Here is a 23,724-nt window from a genome sequence, read left to right on the forward strand (position 1 = left end):
TTCTTCTCCATAAATTGTGCTATCTAACATTCATAATTTTAATAGTAAAATTCAGTGTGGCTTTTGGGACTGCTATTACTATTACTGTAATAATGTTTGAAGTGTTTAAGAACAAGGGGTGCCACCTTATTTGTCCAAGTGAAATAGAGAAACACTTATAACAATATGGAATATGAAAAAAAAAACAATGTTATTTGAGAGCCACTCATAATCCATAAATCATTGTACCAACTGTAAGTTGTCTCGAGCACCAAAGGTATTGAACATATCTTCACTGTCTTTCTGTCAGTATGTTTTAATATCAGGTTAACATTGCCAGAGATAAGGTTATGATTTCTCATTTTCACTTACAGTAATATAACTGGTCAGTCTGATCATGATTTATATGTTCATGCAACTGATTACCAAGTTAGACTAGTTAAATGTTTGCTTCTCAGAGGCTGATTGATGAGTACATTTAACCAGTTTATGCATGCTTGTGCTATGAGCATTTTCATGATACTTACGGCTATTCCTGCCAATATTTGTCATCAGATTATAATTCAAGATTTTAAACATGGCTGGAACAGCAACTGTTGAAATTTTCACGATAAAGGATGACAGCCAAAACAGTTGCAGGATAAAAATTTATTAAAATTAGAATTTTAATAAATTTTTATCCTGCAACTGTTTTGGCTGTCATCCTTTATTGTGGACAAATTATAATTAATTTTTATCTTTTACAAATTCATTGTTAAAAAATACATTGTTAAAAAATACATTGCAATAATATTTAAGTGTCAGCATGAGAAAAGACTCTAGCATGGTTAACTGATTTTCTGATAAATCATATATCAGATATTATTTCTGAAATTTATGCTCCTCCCACCAATTTTGATGCAGGATTTCCTTCAGTCTGCCATCAGTCAAGGACAAGTGTCTCGATGTTTAAACTTCCCCACATTCCAGGACCAAGTGTCTTCACCATCTGTCTTATGTGGAGAGGGTAACCTGTCTCCTTACCGACATGCATGGCCTTAGCAGTGAATGCAATTAAGTACACATGACAGATCATGATTTGCAAGGTGGCATAAATGCCATGGTGTATTGCATTTATCTTTATTATTGTTGTTTAACTTTCTACTACTGCTATTAATTTGTTACTTGTATGATCAAACTGCTATGCTGATCGTGATAATAGTTTGGAAGATATGTTACTCATTATTGTGAATTTTAAGGAGACCTTCATAAGTAAGATCACAATTGAATACTGAATAAATTATTTTATGTCATCATAAATTTTTTCAATCTCTTTATCTGTGAACTAGTGGCTATGTGTACTTCTACTATTGTGATGGGTTTTTGCTGTGTTCTCTCTTGGCTAGGATAATCTGCTTGTTGTGCTTTTTGTAACTGTTCACCCATATCCCTATTTACTTAATCATTAAACCCACTACTACATTGCTCTTGTATGATTCTGTGTTTATAACATGTACTCATCTGACCAGGATACCTGTTTTTTCTGCCTGTATTTTAATAATTTCATTTGTCTCCACACCTTGTCTGAGGCATTACATTCATAACAGGTTTCCAGCAACTATGTAGGCATGTCATAATCTCACAAAGTTTCATCATAACCTTTTGGACAAACCCAGTGTTGTTCATGTGTTGCGACAAGTTGCGGGAACTCTTGCCACGTGATACTCTTAAGTCTCAACAGATTTTTTGCACTCATGACAGTTGACATGACACAACAAGAAGAAACTCAAGTAGTCAGATAATGGAAAAGTCTAGCTACAAAACAGGATGTCCTCTCTCTTTCCATCATTCACATAATATTGATGCAGGTGTTCATTAATAAGAAAAAAAAAAAGGTTCAAATGGCTGTGAGCACTATGCGACTTAACTTCTAAGGTCATCAGTCCCCTAGAACTTAGAACTACTTAAACCTAACTAACCTAAGACCATCACACACACCCATGCCTGAGGCAGGATTCGAACCTGCGAACGTAGCGGTCGCGCAGTTCCAGATTGTAGCGCCCTAGAACCGCTCAGTCACACAGGCCGGCATTAGGAAGAATTTTTGCTATCCCAAACACTGTTAGAACAACACTGGCATTCCAGAATAAATCTTCATCTTGCGTCTTCCTGCAGGTTAATAATAAATACTGGACTGGGACTTGAACCCAGAACCTTGCTTACCATGCACAATATCCTTAATGGCTAAGCTATCCAGCCATGACTCATGACTTGCCTTCACGCCTTTCCTTCTGTCCCTCCCTGTCTCTTACCTTCCAAACTTCACAGAAGTTTTCTTGCATACCTTCCTGGAAGAAAGTGTATTACATAGAAATGACTTACTCATGGCCTACAGGTTGCTACAGAGTGTTATGTAGTATAGTCACTGTAGACAAGGGTATAAACCATATGTAAAAATAAAAAAAAGGATAATGACCTAATAGTGAACTTTTTATGTTGCAGGTGGCTGTCTCTTGCTCGAAACTCAATCCAACATATTAATGAACGTGCTTTCATTGGAGCGTTAAGACTTGAATCTCTAACGTTGAGCGATAATCCCCTGGGTCCATATGCACCAAGACTGGAAGACATACCCAGCCTCCGTGTTATGCAGCTGCAGCGGTGTAACATTTCAGAGATACCTGTATCAGACTCATTTCTGGGTGATTGCTGTCCCCTGATGACTGAACTCTGGTTGTCATACAATCTAATCAGTGACATACCAAATGGATCATTCACAGAGCTTCCAGGGTTACAATACCTCTATCTTTCCAACAACAGGTGAGTCTTTTTGTTAAGAGTCTTCAGACAACCTTTTCTCTTCTACTTTTTTCTTTTCTTTTATTGCCCTAAAAAAAGTAAAATGCTCATTTTCTTTGTCAATTGAAGATCAAACTGCTGTTGATTTGAACATAACTTCAGAACCTAGCTTAAGCACTTTCCTCTACAATTCTCTGAAATGAACATCACAATTTCCCAAAGCTTCAAATGCATCACTTTCAGTAACAAAGGGATATTGTAGTGTGTTCCTGGAGTGCAATATATGTGCCAGAAATGTTGTGATATGAATGAAAATTTGTTTTGTTGGTTAGCAAGAACATTGTAGAGATTTTTAATGACTAGGGCAGTTAATGCAGTGCTCACTGTGGATAATTTTAAATTTTTTACCTGCGTTCAACCTTACAAGGGCAACTTATAGTTGCAGCTTATACTTCAGATGTGGGATAAATGGGCAGAACTTACATATTCTATTCAGAATCTCTGCAGCAAACAAGTGCTGTTTTGAACTTCCTGCCGGGTTAAAACTCTGTACAGGAACGGGACCTGAACTTGTAGCACAATGGAACATGAAACTAACTACCACAGCAGAATCCTATCAGATATGGCTGACAAAACTGAAAGACGTTTTGGTCATTCATAAAGACTATCAGTGGTATCAGAGCTAGTGTCCAAACACTCATGGATGACAGTAACCAAAATTAAGATTAGCAAGGCCAAAGTCGAAATGCTGAACTCCAGTTTTCAATTATCTAGAATTTAAGGGTAGTACCCCACATTAGATCAGATACAGTAACAAAAGTGAGTGATCTGGATATTAATGAGAGTGGCATAAAGAGACAGCTGAAATTGTTAAACTGAAGAAAGCCTCAAGTTCTGTTGGATTATGTATCAAATCCAATATAGAATTTTTAGCTGAGCTAGCCTCTTTTAACTATGATACATTTTAGACCCAAAAAAGGGGGTGGCAATAGCTGGAAGAAAGTAGAGATCACACGTACAAGAAGTGTATTGGAAATGATTCACAAACTGTTATTGACATTCAGCTGTTGTAGAATATTAGAAAAAATTCTAAGCTCAAACATAATGAGATATCTCAAACAGAATGACCTCCTCCATGCTGACCAGTGTGGATTTGGAAAACATCGGTCATGTGGATCTCAACTGATGCTGTCTTCATGCGAAATCCTGAAAACCCTGAATGAAAGCAGTTGGGTTTGTGTAACATTTCTTGACTTTCAAAAGAATTTTGCCTAGTAGCTACCAATTCTTGCTAATGAACATATGATCAAATAGACCATCAAATGGAATTTGTAACTGGATTGAAGGTTTTGTGATAGGAAGTACATAGCATGTTATCTTAAACGGAAGTCACAATAGATGTAGGATTAACATTTGAGTCCCAGAAAAGTGTGTCTGGCCGTTTGCTGTAAATGTTGTATATTAGTGATGTAATGGACAGTATCATGATGGACAATATTAATTATAACCTCAGGCTTTTTGTAAATGGTGCAGTTGACTATAATTAGTTTTTGACTGAAAAAATCTTCATGACTGTTCAAAGTCTTGATAAAAGCTCAAAGTAATGCAAGGATTGAGAACTTGCTTTAAACATACAGAAATTTAAAATTATGCAAAATTGTAGAGTCTAATTACTACATTTTCTATGAGTCACAATTGGAATCAATTGAATCATACAAATATCTGATTTAAATATCTGCAGGGATATGAAATTGAATGATTACGTAAGCTCAGAACACACAGGCTCAGTCATAAGTAAAGCAGATTGTTTTCAGTTCATAGGTAGACTGCCGGGAAAATGCAGTCTGTCTTAATATAAGATTGTGTACAAAACCACTCTGCACCCCCTCCTCCCCCTTGAACAATGCTCAAATGTGAGAGCCTTATACAAAATAGGGTTAACAAGAGGAAATATGTAGATGTTGGATCTGGAAAAAGCTGAAAGAAAGAACTGAAAAAAAGAAAGCTCCTGGAGTATGTGGCATTACAGTGGAAGTAATCAGAGCCACAGGACCTTTTGGAATTATGTGACTATATAGAATAAGGAGGATAATATGAATCAACAGAGTGATACCTGATGATTAGACTAAAGCAGCTATTGTACCTGTTTTTGAGAAAGATAACAAAACTCTCCATGAGAACTACAGAGGAATAGCATTAATATGACATTACATAAAGATTTATGAAAATATAACCTTACAGAAAATCAGGAACAAGATAGAAGTACAGTTACAAGAACAACAAGGATTTTGGCTTGGAAGATCAAATATAGATGCCGTATTTACAGCTACACAGGTGGTAAGAAATAAATGGGAATTTGGGAAAGACATAGTAGTTGCATTCATAGATATTAAAAAAGGTTTACGGTACTACTGGAAGGAAAGAGAGATGGTAAGATCTGACTGGAACTGCCGGAAGGAATGTGATTTTGAATCAGAAACATGCATAACAAATGCCTGAATTGTAATTATAAAGAAGTGGCAAAACATTAGAATGGTTTAGAACAGATGAAGGGTTTTGACAAGGAAATGTGCTCTCGCCAGTGCTCTTCATGGTAGCCACTTAGAACATCAGAAGGAAAGTTCACCAAGGATCAACAGCAACTAAATACCTGGCAGGGGGTAATTGAAGGGGCAGGCAGGAAAATAAGCTGATAAGGTAATGAAAATCACCAGGGAAATTAAAAAAAAAAATGTTGTAAGCTGTAATAGAAAAATTTTGAAAGGCCTAGATGCTTCCAACTATCTCATATGTAAGCTAACAAGGAAAGGAAAAGTCAAAAAAGTAATTTTTTATGGGATAGAAAAATATTCAAAATTTTAATACTGTGAACCAGACATAATTAGCAAGTATAAAATACCTGCCAAAGCAAAGATCATGATATAGAAATCGTATTATGTACCATATCTGGCCTATGGATTAGAATGTTTAACCTGGAGAAAGAAAGATCTGAGTAGAATACTAGCAACAGAGATGGACTTCCTACAAGGATTCTAGGGTAAGATGAGAAGGGATAGGATAAGAAATGACACACTTCTTATCAATCCCATAAAAGAAACTTTGGAGAGAAATAGGATGAAATGATTTGGTCATGTTAAAAGATGAGAAAAGAAAGGCTTTCACAAAGAGCTCTGGAGTTGACAGAATCTGGAGGAAGAACAAGTGGAAAATCATGAATTAGGTGGAGAGATTAGGTGAAGGATGTTGTGAGTTGAAGATTATTACAGTGGGGGGAAATGCTGAGTGATAGACTGTGGGGGAAAAGAGAAGATTGGAAGAGGCTTTGTGATGAGCCACATAAGCAGGTAAATGTTTCAGTGAGAGCAAGGGGAAGGGGGGGGGGGGAAGAGAAGAAGAAGGGGTATTGTATATATACAAACAAGGGCAACACAAAGGATTGCAGGTTTGTTTAACCCATGTGAGTGTCTCTGTAATGTTGAAATATCTAAAGTAGCTGGTGTCTGAATAAATGTGTCACCTCGTGAATGATTACTTAAAAGATTTCAAGGAGCAATACTAAGTGAAGTGAGGAATCTAGAAGTATAATTCAGCCTCCTACATATCAATCTTGTAGGGAGCATAAAGACAGGATTAGACTAATTATGGCATGCACAAAAGCCTTTATGCACTCTTCCCCTGTCCCAAATGTAAATGGAATGGAAAGAAATGCTAGTATGCGTTACAATAGGGAAGTTCTCTCTCTCTCTCTCTCTCTCTCTCTCTCTCTCTCTCTCTCTCTCTCTCTCTCTATGCACTTCAGAGATTTGTTTAGTATGAATATAGACATAAATCTTATAATAATAATAATATTAGCTTTATTCAACATCGAATGGTATACAGCACATGTTAAAAGAAACAGTAATGATTACAGTTATTGTACGATACACAAGACACATTCTTCTGAATATGTCATTAATTTACAACAAAATTACAATAAAAGTTTTGCTGATTTCTATTTACATAATTTCACAAAGCATTTGTTGTTCTTTATATATGTATGGTACTCTTCTCATTTTATTTCTAGTATTGTACTGGTGGAAATCCGAATAAGTGTTTGAGTGCAGTCTTTTCACAAGCAGTATGGCTTTTAGAATGTATGTGTTTATAACACCCCTGTTTTTGAAACAAGTTGCAACAAGATTCCCTATATTTAGCTCTTGATTATAGAGTGTGGAGTTCTTTTGTTTGTAATTCTTCTGTCCACATTATTGCTCACTCAGATGTACAATGGTACAAAAAACGCGAAAGAAAAGCCCCTTTTGTGGTTTGTTCTGTGTTTGCATCCCCTTCTTTCACATACTGTTTTTAAGCTGGCTACTGACTCATCAGTTTTGTTGTGCAAGTACTGTTAAACTAAAATTACATCCTACATGATAAAGCAGAGCTTCTTTTCTCAAAATCATTGTTTCATGAGTTACAGGCCTTAAAAAAAGAAACATGGGCTGTGCTTTTTATAGTATTCATGGGGTCAACATGGCCTGCCTTAGATCTTGTTGTAACTCTTCATGTGCTTTAATTGAAGGCAGCTCCATTTTGATTGATAATGAGGTTCAGAGATACTTTTTATTTACTGTCACTGTCTTCAAAGAAGCTAAACACTTGCTCATGGCATAATGCCTTGCAGCTCCTCCAGTGAGATGAAATTCTTCTCAAACACTAAAAATAGGGCCAATATATTGCAGTATATTTCCCTATTTCAATCAGAACATCCAACCAAATGTAATTGTTCATCATTTGCAAGTTTTAGCATGCCGTATTTAAACAGATTGCCTTTTACGCTCAATAAAAGTTACTTGAACACATGATCTGCCATCTATTTTAGCAGCAAAGAGTTGAGTGTCATTAAAAATATGATCATGTAAAATATATGATATTGTTCCTCAACATGATAATGGTAGATCCTGGTGGAATGTATGTAATACAATCTCTTGCTGGCTCTTGTTCTCAGTCTCTCTCTGATTTTTTTCTCTTTCCGTTGTTGTTGATCAGCTAGCTTGTGTTTACGTAGTTTTTACTTCAGCCTTTACCCTGCTAATGTAATTGGATTGTTTCAGCAGATTTTAGAATAAATACTCAATTTTCTATTCTACTTTCTCAGTGGCTCGTTATAACTGAGTGAGTAAATGTGAATTAAAGAGGAGAGAGATTATTTCTTTTTAAATTGCTTTGTATCTTGGTCATTTTTCACTTCCGCATGTTTTAAGTATCACCAGATAACTTACTTAATCAGCAGTCCTCTGGGTGGTTTTTTTTTTTTTTTTTTTTTTTTTTTTTTTTTTTTTTTTTTTGGGGGGGGGGGGGGATTGTTGCAAGTGAGATACTGAAACCATACAGGTCAGCTACTTAAGTACTGAGACAGTATTGTGTAATAGTTTTCTCTGAATTTGAAATTATGGCCTTCAGATTTAGGGTGTAGTGTGCAACTGTGAGCACACCTAAGCAGTACCTTAGTTGATTGTTTCTGTGAATTTTTGAACCAAGCCAGTGGAATTGTTGTTATTATGTTTAATAATAGTCCACAGACATCATTATTGTCAGGTGACAGATTTTCTTGTAGAAATGGTAAGGTGAACACTGGAGCTGAGGTACCTACACTGTGTTTGGTGTAATCCCAGTGTCAAAGGGAGATATTATGATTCATTACATGTAAGAGCAATGGACAAAAAATGCATTTCAGAGAAATATGAGTATGGCGATATTAATTTTAATAAATAAGCAAGTTAGTCTCATATCCTCCAACACCATTCTCTTCACAACCTCTGCTTAATAAGGTGGGTTCTGTGTCAACTGTATGCACCTGTTTCTACTGGCATCTGATCTGTAGGTTTTTCTGTCTGTACATGGAGTGTTTGGTTGCTTATAATTCTTGAAGAAACATTTGAAACGTTTTTTCTGTGTAGTCCTCAGAGCCACGACGTTGTTACATGAATTTCAACTCGTGGCTGGGGGTAGAAGCAACATTGCGTCGTACACAAGGAATACTATGCAACATATTTCTCTGCTGATTTATACAGAAACATTTAATGGCAGATTGTAATGAATTCTTTGCAGTGATACACTATTAAATCAACACGAATAGGGACAGCCGTCCTGCGAAACAGGATTAAAATTGTACTTTCTGCTATACCATTTTATAAATACACTGTAACAAATCTCCCAGAGCTAATCACTAGAATTAAAAACATATGCCCCACTAGCTAAACTGAGTCCACCTGATTTCTAGCAACTTCCACTGATAATCTCCACACCTTGAATTTCCGCAAAGACAAATGAGTCTTTTTTTTCAACTAGACCTCACCAAATTGTGCTCATCCATTAAACACAACCTCCAGCTATCTAATGGCTCCAAACTCTGGTAAGAGGCTTCTTCCTGCTGAACTAGTGCACGTTCACTAAACTCATGTGGGAAACCAGCAGATTAAGAATAATTCTGTTCAAGGGACCATAGCAGCAAACTCTTTCACAGCTTTCTGTACTGGCAGAAAACACTTCATTGATCACTGAGATAACTCTTATCAATTTGATAAACCTAACACTCTCAAAATACAACCTTTTCCCCTCTCAAAGCACTTTCACTTTTTTAAAAATGGTTGTTTTTGCAACTGACTATATTGGACGTTGTACCTCTTGAAGATGTACTCACAAATTCCATCTATATTTTGTGGATGTAATAAATTTTTGAAAAATGCTTTCCTTTTAATGCAGTAAAATTCATCAATAATGTAGAGTATTTCAAAGTAAAGGCCTGATTATAAAATGTCATTTTGATTGTGTGCTTCTTAATTCTTAAGGAGTGCTAAGTGAAGCATGGTAAAATTTGGTCTATATTTTGTATCATGTTTAGATCAATTGCATCTGAAATACCAAGTTAAATGAGTGGCAGTGTGATCTCTTAATTCACAAGGGGACCAGGCATCAGGTATTCAAAAGAATTCTTTGTCATGACTCATTAGGTGTACATTACGTAGCATTAATGTTTGGTGACATCAGGACCACAACCAGTGAAGATCTTGCTCTTCCTGTGCTGATTCATCACTGAAGAGTGATTTTAGTGGGATAGCCCCAGACTTGTCATTTGGAGGGTGGAGGGACATGCTCCCAGGACTGCCCATAGCCATCCAACAATTCTGTTAAAGGGGATATCGTGCACTTGCAAATGCAAACTACCTCAACAAATATCTTTTCCAATTCACAAATTTGTGTTTGAAGGTGAGCAAAATTATTCTGACTTTTAAGTAGTAACTTTGAAATGTGCGTTAACAAATGAAATGTTAAAAATGTTCCCAATCATACAATATTTGGGCAATGAAAAATTTTGAAATCTGCCTTTGTTTTATGAAAGACTCTGTATATTGCTCAAGTAATTTCATTATGTCATCAGCATGTTTAGGAGTCTGGTGAGTACTTGCAGAGTACTATACACTATCTATATTGACTACCTGGTTTCTTAGACTTTAAAATACAAGTTTTGTTATTGAGGCATTAGTGTTGTGAGAAATGGATTACTTTATGAAGCTTTTCCTTTTTTCTTTCACAGGCTTATCAACATTGAAAGTGGTGCACTCAATCCATTGAGCCAGTTGCTTGTGCTTGACCTCTCAGGTAATCTGCTACAGGAACTCGGTGTTGACTTATTTGTTCAACAAACCAGTTTAGATGTGTTATATCTCTCCCACAACAGACTTGAAAGTCTTGAGATAGGTATCTTCAGCCCACTTACGAATTTACGTGTTCTTCACTTAGATCATAATAAAATAAAAGAGATCAATCCAGGACTCTTTACTGGGTTGGGTGGTCTAAAGAAGCTCTACCTGGAGAATAATGATGTAGAAGACGTATCATTTACATCTTTTGAAGAACTGAGTAATCTCACTCATCTGTACCTGGCAAACAATGCATTCCCAGTGCTCAGTGTGTGTTCCCTGCGTGGTTTAGTGCAATTACAGTACCTGAGACTTTTTGGTGGGCTGCTGCAGTCTGACTGCAATCTTTGGAACCTGCACCGATGGACATCAGACCGCGGAATTAACCTCCTGGCACCCTCCGTGACTGACTTGACACAGACATGTAACATTACCGTGTGCCCAATGCCTGAAGAACTACACGAAACCTTCTTCGACTGGCAGTCCACTGTCGGTCTGACACTTTTGATTGGAGTTCCCCTAGCAGTGATCGCAATTGCAGCAGCTGCCACAGTAGCTTGTTGCCGCAGAAGGAACTGTAAACGAACGGGACCGGCTCGCTACACCAGTCCTGATGCAGGTTACGACACGGTTGCAGAATCTAGCCGTAGTACAACAGAGACAGATGCCACAATTACTAGAACTATTGGGCCGAGGTACGGTCGTGAATTTTGTGGCAGTGGTAGTGTTTCTTACCCTGGACCGGCTGCAGGGGTGGCAGTGGCTGCATACAGCACTTCAGAGGATGAAGAAGAAGCTCTGCTTACCCACAGGCAGAGGCACCGGCCACCACAGCACGCCTCCCTAAGGGTCCCCAGGCCTGGTGCAAGACGAGTGCTGCCAAGGCCTGCCTCATTGCAGGTAAACAAATATTTTCTGTTTTTAGTCTCTGAGGTTGTTCTTGCCAAAATAAAAGTGCACTATGCTGATGGAAGTGGAAAATGTTACACATTTATATTTTGATAGAAAGCTACCAAGTGGATACTTAAGTATTTCCATGCCTGTGGGACATCTTTATCCTTACGTGAGCATATTTGAAGTATTCTCAGCAAATGAAGAAAACCAGTCCTACAGATGAAGACTGATGCAAGTACATGTTGAGTACTAGGCGTGTCTAATGTTACTAGAACTTTTCAGATCACAACATAGCATCCCTAGATGCAGCTTATCACCATTAGGCACTGAGCTAGCGGAGATGAAACACTGGCGTGAGGGACCTGGCAGTACCGTAAGTGCGAACAATTGACTAATGCAACTGCTGCAGAATGAGTGGTGATGAGATGGACTCATGACAACAGTGTGGATAGAAAAGCAGGCCTGAATCTTTCCAGGAGGACTATGCCATGAGAAGGTCCAGGATTGTTTTACTTGCTCTGATGAATAGCTAATTTACAAGAACTACAGTGTGGGCAGAGGTTACAGGCAGTCTGTTCCTTTGAATAATTGGGAACACATTAGTCAAAGTTGGGTTGAGATCTCGAATTGCCGTGTGTCATTTACCACTGACACCATATTATGGACAACAGAGACTGTGGTTGGGTCACAAATGATGGCAGTAGAGTGTAGGTTCATTGTGCGCACCTGAGTCACACATTCTGTGATGGTCAATGAGCATCCAGTAGTTTTCTGAGTGCTCTGCCGTGAATGTCATAGTCAGTGTGAGCATAAAATGTGATCTTAGCGAGTTATTTACTGAATTTCACTTGTTGTGAACAGTAATGGCCAATGGTAGTAAACAGTGAATTCTATATAAACAAGTGACCCACATAATTTGCAGGATCCACACTTTCTTATAGTGCAAAGCACCTGTATGGGTGCACTGCAACCATCTCTTTGAACTAGAAATGCTGCAATCCCTGTCCATGCCTAGACCTGCACAGACTACAGTCATTTGCAAATGGGTTTATACTGTGGTGCAGCGCCAGAGTCAACTGGGATATTGAGTGGCATTCTGTGGTGTTTTCTGGTTATCTGAGTCACATGACACGAAAGTGTCAATAAATGACTGGATTGAAGGTCACAGACCTCAGTGATTTTTGAGACCAACACCTCTCCAAGTCTCTGAGTTATGATCATAGAATGAAGGCTTTCACAACCTGATGACATAGCTGCTCGTAAAACTTTTGGGATGTAAAGTTGTGGTCCAAGAAACTCCTCTGTTCCTGACATTTTGTCCAAGTCAGCAAGACTCAGCGGAGAAGCACCTCTGAGGAAGTCCAGCGCTGACCTGGATGAAACTTCAGGAACAGAAGTGTTTGTTGGACTGTGAATTTACGTTCCAAAAGGTTTATCTTGGAATTTGGTTTGATGGCTATTGGTTATGACCAAGGAACTGACTTGGTAATTGTTGAAGGGAAGCTGGCTGCTCACAAATATGTAGAAAGAATGGTAAACCCTACTGTTATACCCTTCATAGCCGAGGTAGCCAATGGCATATTACATCAGATAAAGCAAGTTGACACACTGCAGTTCACACCAAAGACTGCTTAAAGGAATGTATGGATTCTTGACTGACCTGCCAGATCCCTTGGTTCGTTACCCATAAAAGAATGCCTGTGATGTGATAGTAAGAGAGATAATTTTGTATCAGCTTCCATTAAGAAATCTTCATGAACTGATGCAGCATGTGTTTCAGACATGACAAGGAATTCATCAAGATGACATTCAGAAGATGTCTGCTTCCATAGCACATACAATGTATTTGTGTCTGTGGAGACCCTGTTGCAGATACTGATGGTGGACATGAGTTCCGAATGGAAGGAAAGTTTAATCATTTAATGTCCATCATATGATGACCATCTCCACAAAATTTGATATATATCAGCCTTATGCTTCACAGTGTAACACTTTCCATTTTCATCAGTGCATTTTCACATGCAATTTAAATAGGTCTCAGATTAATTTAACTTTACTGAACTTTAACACAAGCTACTATTTAATATATAGTTTGTTACTAAGCTTGTGTTAATATCTCTCAAATATTGCTTCAGTTTGTCCAGACTTTTGAATGGACAAGATATGTCACTCAATGGGACAAATTGCAGTGAACCTAAAATAGTTTCTTTATATTGTGTGTGTGTGTGTGTGTGTGTGTGTGTGTGTGTGTGTGTGTGTGTGTGTGTACTCACAGTCCATAAACTGATATATTTCTAATTTAAAAAGTTTTCTCAATACTCTTACTGGTTTGTGTTTCAATATGGAGACTTGTTTTATTCATATGCATACTATTTTAATCAGTTTGAAGATAACAGCTACACAAAGAGGAGACTTCGAGTGTCAGATGGGCACAGTGAGAAAAAGAGTGCTAAACATTTAAGCTTTCAGATAAAAAAGTTCTTCTGAAATAGAAAATGCACGCACCCCCACACCACATTCACACAAGCACAACTCTCTCACACATGACCACTGTTTCTGGCTGGTTGCTTGGGCTGTGGGGTCATATAACAAACGTATCATCCACATAGCAGGAAGGCTTTAATGGTGCATTATTTTATGCCTGTTGCTCAGAATCTCTGCTATGTAGATGACATATTTGTTATGTGGCCACACAGCATAGAGGAGCTTCACTGTTTCCACAATTTCTTAAATGAAATACATTCCAAAATCAACTTTGCCTTGGATTTTGAGAGTAAAGGTCTCTCTCTCTCTCTCTCTCTCTCTCTCTCTCTCTCTCTCTCTCTCTCTCTCTCTCACTCAATGTGTTGCTATATAATCTGACAACACTCTAGGACATACAGCAGATAGAAAGCCTAGTAACAGAAGCAGGTATTTGATGCCTTTGCACCGCCACCCAGCCTAGAAGCAAGCACTGCTCAACACTCTGTTTTCACATACATTCTGTATGTCACAATAACAGCTTGGAATCACAGTTGGATTTCTTAAAGAGGACAGTGAAGGCCAATGTCTATGATAGTTTGTCCTTAGATGGGGCTTTCGAACAAAATAATAACTGTGCCAATAGGAAGGATGAGGAACCCCCTTCTCTCTCTCTCTCTCTGATAAATTACCATTTGTTTCTGGGCTTAATGATTGCATTAGCAGAATTCTATGGAAAAATGGTAAACGGGACCCTTTTTTCAGCTAAAAGAAACTGAAGGACTTTTGCTGATGCAAAAAAGATACTCCTGATTTCCCCCACACTGTGGGAGCCTATGAAATCGTGTGGGGCTATGGAAAAGTGTATGTAGGTGAAACTGGAAGGACTGTTGGAGAACGTAATAAGGAGAATGAGTGCCACACATTGCCAAAACAGACCATGAAATCTATGGTAGCAGAACATCAGGAGAACTGTGACAATGACATCGATTTCAGCAACATAAATGTGCCAACTGATGGATAATTTATGGAATAGAAGTCTGAGAAGTGATTGAGATTTCTAAGAACAAATGTAACTTCAATAGAGAGGACAGCTACAAGCTTTGGACTTCATGGCTTCTCCCCAACAAATAAGTGAATATGTAGATGTTCTGCATGAGCAATAGAAACAACATTTTTGAACTGATAGAATAACATTTTTTCAGAGATGTAAGTGTCTCAACTTTAACTTCGATAAGGATAGAAGCTGAAGTAATGAATGAAAACTTATGCCAAAGCTGGGCTTAAACCCAGGTCTCCTGCTTACTATGCAGATGCACTAGCCACTACACCACTCTAACATTATGGCTACCACAGCAGCATGGACTGTCTAAAGTCCAGTGCCCTTCCTAAAACAAACTGCAGTTCAGATTTTCAGCACATTTTCTCCTTCTTACATTGCCACTATTGTTGAGGCTCTCCGACACTGGAATAGCACCCCAGCTTTGTATGTAATGGGAAAATTCTGCCTGTACCCCAGGTATAGGTGATTCATTGATCTGCTGAACAGGCAGGATTTCCCCATTATGTATAAAGTTGGGTGCTATTCCAAGTGTTTGAGGACTTTGGCAGTAGTGACGATGTGAGAAGGGGAAAAGGGGGTGAAGGTCTGAATTGAAGTCTGTGTTAGGGTGGGCATTGGACTTAGGTAGTCTGTGCAGCTGTGGTAGTTACAATACGGCGGTGGTGTAATGGCTGGCACACTTGCCTGGTAAGCAGGATACCTGGGTGCACGCCCTGTCTGTGGCAGAAATTTTAATTCATTACTGCAGCTTCTATCATTATTGGAAATAATATTTTTGATAAACATTGCCTCTTTCTTGCTCTGTCAATTTTGCTGTTTTCTAATGGCGACGACCCACCAATAGCAGCAGGGATAATCTAATCACTAATTCTTCTTCAGCTTAAGTGCAGGAAAAATCCCTTTTGTGTGGTGAAAATGGCCCACCAATACACACAACAAATCCTGAAGAAGATCCCAGCAGAGGGGTCAAAATGTTGATCATACAGAAGACATATGCTGCAGCCGAATGACATTGAAGATTTTACCTTCAATTGCTACGAAAGCCTGAAGACTTAATTTAGGCAGTCATTTTTACTTCGTCATCTATAATTCAGGTTCTGTCGATGCTTTGGAAAAATAGTAGTAAGAGCATTCAAAGCAAGAGAAAAAATTCTGCATTCTTTGATCTTCGACACAGCTTTCAATAACACTGAATTTGGTCAATAAGCAAAATAGTGATCAAACATTGCAACAGGAAATGTATTTACCACTCTTGATTGCAATCCATTCAAATGACCACCATTATGATCAGCTCCTTAATAACTCTGAGTATGTTCATGAATTTTAAAAGCCTTGACCGACAGCTGTGACCTAGTGAAGTACTGAAGAAACCTGTAAGAAATTACACACATCAGTTGTTTCATCCAAAATAAGCGAGACAACATTTGATTCGCTGTTCTCGTTTGTTATTTTATTCATGAGTTTCTTTATACAGAAGCAGTCAAATCATTCTTTATTAGATTTGACACTCCTGTAAATACAGAAGAATGTTATAAATAATGATTCATCTTTTCATCAGAATCACTGAGAAGATGTAAGTGTTCAAAATAATTGTATTTGTTTAGCTTTTGCGTGTTAGGGCATCCTGATGACAACTCACTGCTGTTGTAAAGTTGCTTATTGAAATATGTTGTGGCAGATTGCTAGTTATAATGCATGATTCACTTTTAGGTTTACACAGTTGTATTACGTTTTTCTTATCTTGGAACCTGAGGCATCAAAGTTGTGTAGCTGAGTCCCACATTCATATTGATATTGGTTATTATAAACTGTTAAGACTGTTATGACATAGAGATAATGTAAAACAATGTACCACTTACGTAATTACTCATTTTCCTTGAGCACAAATACCTTTTCCACAAATGAAATTAAAAGTTTTAGTTCTTCAACCTGACACTAAGGCCTACAGCTGCCTTGCTACTTGACCTGTTGGCTGGGGCTAGAGTGTAGCCACATTTCCTGGAACTTGGAACTCCAGCTGACATTTGTATGACCCATTAGAGAAGATCGGTTCTTGCTTGAATCATAGTGTCTAGTGAGCACAAATTTAAGAAGTTTGCATAGAATTATAAAAAATCAGCAGTGATAATCCCAAACTATTGTATAACATTGCATTTGTCATCCCCTTTAAGGAATGGTTTTAAACTTAAATGTTTTCATTAGCCGTTAGTTTCATATTGTTTTCAATTTATACTTGGTAAGTGGCACTTACCTTGCATCCATTGAGTACATGCCACTGATTAATGCGTACTCTTGACTCATTACGCATCCAAGAAGGTTCTCTTCCTTGGAGGTATCAACAGAACTGGATTTATGGATGGATTAATTAATTAATTAACTAAAATATGTTGCAAACATTAATCTTTTCCAACATTCTGTAACTGAAGCTGTCATGCTCTGTTAACTAATATCCAATACAGTTTTGAGAAGTACTAGTGAAGTATTTGTCTCTCATGCTAAATGACTGATAATTAGATAGGTTAAGTGAAAACTAATTATGTGTTCACAAGAAGTAGAGACAAACACTATTCTCTAATAAGATATTGTGTTCCATTAGAAAATATATAAAAGTTATTCCATAAATAATTTTGCTTACTCTGTGTACCTAGTCTTCAAAGTATAAATTAAAACTATGTTATAATATTGTCACTCTTTTACAGTTTTAGAAAATTAATGATATTTTGAAATCCTTTATTAATACACTTTCAGTGATAAAATATTTTCAGCTGTCACACGAAATTCTAGTTCCAAAATTGACAAGTGTGAAACTTGTCGCAGATTCACAGGGTACAGATGCCAGCATAATTTTCATACAGAATTTTCTGCAACCAATATAAACTTTTTTCCTAGTCAGTTTTAGAAATGCAGTAAAAGTGACAAATACAGAGGAAAGAATAGTTAATTAAAAAGATTCACAATTCACACAGGTAGGGTTAAAAGAAATGTGAGCTGCAGTTTGCAACAGGACTACTTTTGTTATATCAGAAACCTTGGAGTACTGTGAAGCTTTCCAAATAAGTGTAAAAGATCCAGGAGACAGTTATAATCTAACAATGCCAGTCCAGATGCCTCCAATAGCATCAACACTGGGCAAACATTAGAACTGGAAGAAAATTCTTTGGGTGATCTCCACATAATTAATATAATTAAGCAAAGGCCAGACCTCATCACTATTATGTGTAATTTTTTCTCTTGACGGACAATAAAAAGGAAATATCACTCATTACTGAGACGGGTGTGCAGGTAACAGTTTGGATCACAACTACAGTTATGTGATTTTGGGACGAAATTGATCATATAACTGAGACCATGGCTCACACTAATGTAATTATCATTTATACTTAGAGCACATGCAAGATGAAGCTGTCTGGCAACATGTTATTGTGAAATTTGAAGAGTTACTCAAGAGGCATGTTAACGTACAGGAGTAGTAACTGATGTCTTGCCAGTTAATTAATATCATCATATATAGCGTGACTTGCTCCTGCTAAAAAACAGAAAACATTGTATCCTACTGAATTCCAGTGTTTCCACAGGGAATAAATTCCGCTCCTGCTAAAAAACAGAAAACATTGTATCCTACTGATTTCCAGTGTTTCCACAGGGAATAAATTCCTGAACAACAGAGTGAATATATAACAAAACACTGCAGCTGCTGCAATAACTGTGATGTGAAAAAACATTCATTAGGTATATTCCTCACCTGTCGAAGCATGTAAAACCTCTCAAACAAATGATTAAGCTGTGAGTATTAATAAAGTAAAATAAAGGGGAGCAGAAATTTAGGGGATGCGACTGCATATCAGAATATCACTCGGAAACCAGTGAAAACAGTCGGATACATTTTGTATAGAGGTAAAAAAAATGTAATGAAGATACTAGGTTCAAGTTTTGATATGTCACACACCTGTCATTGGTTAAGACTTTTCTAAATATTGCACACACTGTTTCATAAGTGAAAGATTCATTCTAATATTATACTACTGTATAGGTAGTAATAGGAAAGGTGGAATGAATATATGTACGAAACTGTAAGGTCAGTCCAAACCTTGTAGGTTTATTGAATGTTATTGACTAGATCTTTGAAAGCCTTGCCACATTAGTGGATCTCAAAGAACACAGACTAATAATGCTGCCAATTTAAAAACTGTGTAAATATAAAATATATCTCTTCTTAGCATGTTGGGTCATGGTTTACTAAAAAAATGGGAGTGAATGTACACAGAAACAGAGCCAAGTGATAGATTTTCTTTCATTCATTTGCACTCTATGTTTGATAAATTTAAACACGAAGAATAACTTTCAGATGTGGAGCCATTTAGCTATATATTAACAAGCAGAAATGGTAACTGCATACTACCTCTGTTATGTATATTAACAACCAGTTATGAAGATGTAAATAAAATAGAAAGAAACTTCCACATGGGAAAAATATATTAAAAACAAAGATTCCAAGACTTACCAAGCGGGAAAGTGCCGGCAGACAGGCACAATGAACAAAACACACAAACACACACACACACACACACACACACACACACACACACACACACACAGAATTACTAGCTTTCGCAACCGATGGTTGCTTCTTCAGGAAGGAGAGGGAAAGACGAAAGGATGTGGGTTTTAAGGGAGAGGGTAAGGAGTCATTCCAATCCTGGGAGCGGAAAGACTTCCCTTAGGGGAAAAAAAAGACAGGTGTACACTCGCGCGCACACACACACACACACACACACACACACACACACACACACATATCCATCCGCACGTACACAGACACAAGACCTTTCGTCTTTCCCTCTCCTTCCTGAAGAAGCAACCATCGGTTGCGAAAGCTAGTAATTCTGTGTGTGTGTGTGTTTGTGTGATTTGTTCATTGTGCCTGTCTGCCGGCGCTTTCCCGCTTGGTAAGTCTTGGAATCTTTGTTTTTAATATACAACCAGTTATGAATGTGCACATGCATGATTATGGGAATTACTTACATACAAGAGGAAAAAAAGCTGTTTCAAAAATGGCCACTGGTCTTTACTGCACAATACTCTGTTGCTGTTTTCATCCTCTACTTGATAATAAGTAGTTATGAAGTTCTGTTGATAACGGTAAAATATTTACATCTGCATTCTGCAAGCCACCTTACAGTGTGTGGCAGAGGGACTTTAACCTAGTTCACACCCTCAGAAAACACAAACAAATGAGTATCGGCAAACAATAATTCCCTTTTGCATAATGAGAACGCAAATGTGAGTAAACTGCATTCGGTTGTGTTTGCTTCACATTCGCTGGTGTAAGTTCATGTTCCTCGTGTTGTTGGTCTTCTAGCAAATCATCAAAGGAAGTTTGCATCCTCTACATTGTGTCAGGAAAAGAAATGTGATTGGTAGAAAATTGCTGAAGCACTCTAAGGTCCAACTGGGTAGATGAAAAACACGAAAAATTCATTAGATGCTTGCATCACATGGGAAAAGGGTTAAGTAAAGCTTTGTATTACTTTTTTTACATGGGAACACAGTACATTTCCTTGGAAGTATGCAAGTGTGACTATGTATAACTGTAATGCTGATTATAATTAAAAATATGTGGAAGACCTGACCATTCTTTTGTTTACATTCATGTTAGCTGCAATTTTGTGACTGATGTGTTAATATTATTTTATAGATTTTTGATGAACTGGTTGCCCAGAATTATGCCATTTGCCCTTTGAGACTCTGTAGCTAATTGGATCAAGTAGCCTACGTGACAAATTGTGGATGTATTCCACATTTCACTAACCATATTTTATTGAGATTATATTCATTACATGTACTTTAATAAAATTCTTGTTACAGCGGACATCAGGAAATATCAAAGACACAGCAGCTATTTAAATGTGGAACAGTTAGTAATGTAAATGTCTCCAGTTGCGAATAACAAGAGCCCTTCAGGTTATGCTGGTTGTTGGTATTTAGTGTTCTGTTTTTAAATTTCTTCCTTAATTGCAATGAGAAGACAGGAAAAAGAATCAACCAACATACATGTCAGCATTTTGAATAAAGCTATGGGAAGCTGTGGCTGCAGTTCAGTGTTACGTGCACTACCTCCAGGTATTTTGTGCTTATGTACAAATTCTACTTATCCTTTTGCTTGCTTTTTTTAAAGCAGTGCATTTGTTACACAAAATACCAAAATTTTGCATCATGGCTGTAAGCAGGGCAACCAGTGGGGCAATTATTAGCACCAAAAACAACAATACAGCATTCATAAATATGCTTGCAATGTTCATTTTCTTGTGTCCTCTTCTTTGTCCTCCAGAAAGTGCTTGTACACAAATACAAGCCACTAATAAAAAGCACTAGACAGATTGTCTGCAAATGCTCATTCACTCATGTTTGCTCCAATTTTCTTTGCTGTAAATGAGGTTTTTGTGTACCACTGTCACCCCCCTCCCCTCCCCTCCCCACCTGTTTCAGTCACAAATAGTTGGTGGTAAGTATGATTTATGGGAAGCCTCTGGGTGAGCTGGAATTTCTCTAACTTTACCTTCACGATCTTTTTGTGAGAGATACAGTGGAGGTGGCAGTATATTCGCTAACTTTTCTAGTAACTACAATCTTGTAACTATAGTAACTTTAGTAGTAAACCACACCATGGTGCAGAAAATGCCTCTCTTGTAGTATCTGCCACTGGCTCTGCCTGAGCATCTCCATGATGCTCTCAAGCTTCGTAAATAAACTTACAATGAAACGCATTGCTCTTCTTTGGATCTTCTCAATTATGTGTATCAATCATGTCTAGTACATGTCTCAGAATGACACGTAATATTTGTAAGTCAAATGGCGGTTTTTCAAGCTACCTTCTTTGTAGATGGGTTCCACATCCCGAAGATTCTTCCATTGAATCTGTCTAGCATCTGTCTTACCTGTGATTAGTTTCATGTGATTGTTCCACTTTAAATCACACTGTAGCAGATTCCTAAATATTTTGTGGAAGTAACTGCTTACAGTGTTTGTACGTCCAGCACTTGTGTAATCATACAATAATGGTCCTTCTGTCTGTGTGTTCACAGTATGTTACATTTGTCTGTGTTGAAGATCAACTGCCAGTTCCTACACAGAGTTGATCTACTGCAGGACTTCTTGAATTTTGCACAGTTTTCTAACATCTGTGTATAACGTCATCATCCATGAAAAGTGTCATGCAACTTAAAACCTTAAAAAATATATGATTCTGTAACACTCTCATGGGCCATTCCCAAAGTACTCTTCTACATCCCTGTGTTTGGAATGACACGCTGTGCTCTGTTTGCTAGAAACTCTTCAGTCCAATCACACACCTTGTCAGGTATTGCATACACTCATATTTTGTTCATTAGGCAATAGTGCAGAAACTTTCCAGAAGTCAAACATGACAGTATCAACTTGGATGCTGGTATCTGCTGCCTTCTGGGTATTGTGAACAAATGGAGTGAGCTGGATCTCACATTATCATTGTTTTTGGAACCCATGTTGATTCACACAGAAGATATAATCAATCTCCAGAAACGTCGTAATACTGTATATTAGCATAAAAACATGGTCCAAATTCTACAACAGACTGAGATATAGCCCTATAGTTTTGTGCGTTTGTTAGGTGGCCATTCATGAAAATGGGAATAGTGCTTTTTTTTCTAATCACTAGGTATGCTTTTCTCCTCCAGCAACCTACTGTTGCTAGAAGAAGAACAATTTCTTTTACTTCTTTTTGTTTCCCTACCTTAAATTAACCTTGAAAGGCATACACTTTGCAGACATTGTGCATGATTAGAGTGCTTTGAGCGATTCTACAAGAAGTGCTTGCTGACAGTTTCTGACAGCTTTGCAATCAAGCTCAGAAGTGAATTGCAGCTAATAGTGATTGCTGTTAGAATAGTAAAGGTACTTTCTTTCTTTCTTTTTTTCTTTTTAAACTCATGTTTCCTTTATTTTCTGAGACCATTCGCCAGGCTTTCCTGGTGCACCTAGTATTATCACAATTTTTATGGCCCTGTGGGCATTGCTATCATTTATGAGTGAGACAAGTTCTGGAATCTTTTTATAGACATTCCAGCAGTTAACTGATCCTGTATTAACATTTTCTTTTTCTGGTCTGCCACAGTGACTGCTACTCTCTTTAATGGGGACAGTTTTCTTCCCTGATTGTAACTCAAGCACAACTTATCAGGCCTCTGGAGGGATCTCTCTATCCTAAAAAGCCAGGATGTGCATGCCACATATCCTCCGCTATCCTAGTAGCCACCTCCTGCATGTAGTGCATCCCTGATATATTCATGGGAGTTGTACAATTCTCTGCCCTGTACCAGAGGTCAAGAAACCCATATCAAGATAGTGAATTCTTTGGGCATCTGGTATAAGCCTATCACTTGGCTCCAAACCCTATGACCATGATCAGTTCTAGGATCGATGCTGCAAAACATTAAGAGGCTGGCTGTTTTCACCAAAGCTTCAGTCAGACAGCTGTAGGAGCTAAGGATGGTCTCTGAGCCCAGAGAAAAGGCATCATTCATGCCAACATGAGCCTTGATTTGCAGCTGGGTGCACCAGCTACACTCTTGTCACTGTTGGAACTGTCTCTCCATGTCTTGGATATGACATTCATCCTCCTTCCTCTCATCCCCACCATATGCAAGCAGAATGGACACTGGCCTTTTCTCACAACTTACCCGCTATTTCCCTGAGGGGCTCCTTCACCTGCCTAATGTAGCTCCAAATGATAAGCAGTCCCACCCTCTAGTGGCTATCTACATACTGGAAAAGTTACAACAGTTTAATATATAATTTTATTGTTAGCAGGAATTTCCAGCTCAAAGTCAAATT

At 37.8% G+C, this 23,724-nt stretch overlaps 1 protein-coding gene across 1 annotated transcript in view; it reads left to right on the forward strand.

The window, feature by feature from the left end:
- Positions 1-23,724, forward strand: part of LOC126354028 (leucine-rich repeat-containing protein 15-like) — a 316,933-nt gene that overhangs the window by 280,984 nt on the left and 12,225 nt on the right. The window contains exons 4-5 of the mRNA XM_050003360.1: positions 2,461-2,778; positions 10,334-11,339. Of these exons, the coding sequence (XP_049859317.1) occupies positions 2,461-2,778; positions 10,334-11,339 (1,324 nt within the window). The remainder of the gene's footprint in view (positions 1-2,460; positions 2,779-10,333; positions 11,340-23,724) is intronic.

The sequence above is a fragment of the Schistocerca gregaria genome, chromosome 3 (genome assembly GCF_023897955.1).
Source record: "Schistocerca gregaria isolate iqSchGreg1 chromosome 3, iqSchGreg1.2, whole genome shotgun sequence".
In the NCBI taxonomy this organism is placed as follows: Eukaryota; Metazoa; Arthropoda; class Insecta; order Orthoptera; family Acrididae; genus Schistocerca; species Schistocerca gregaria.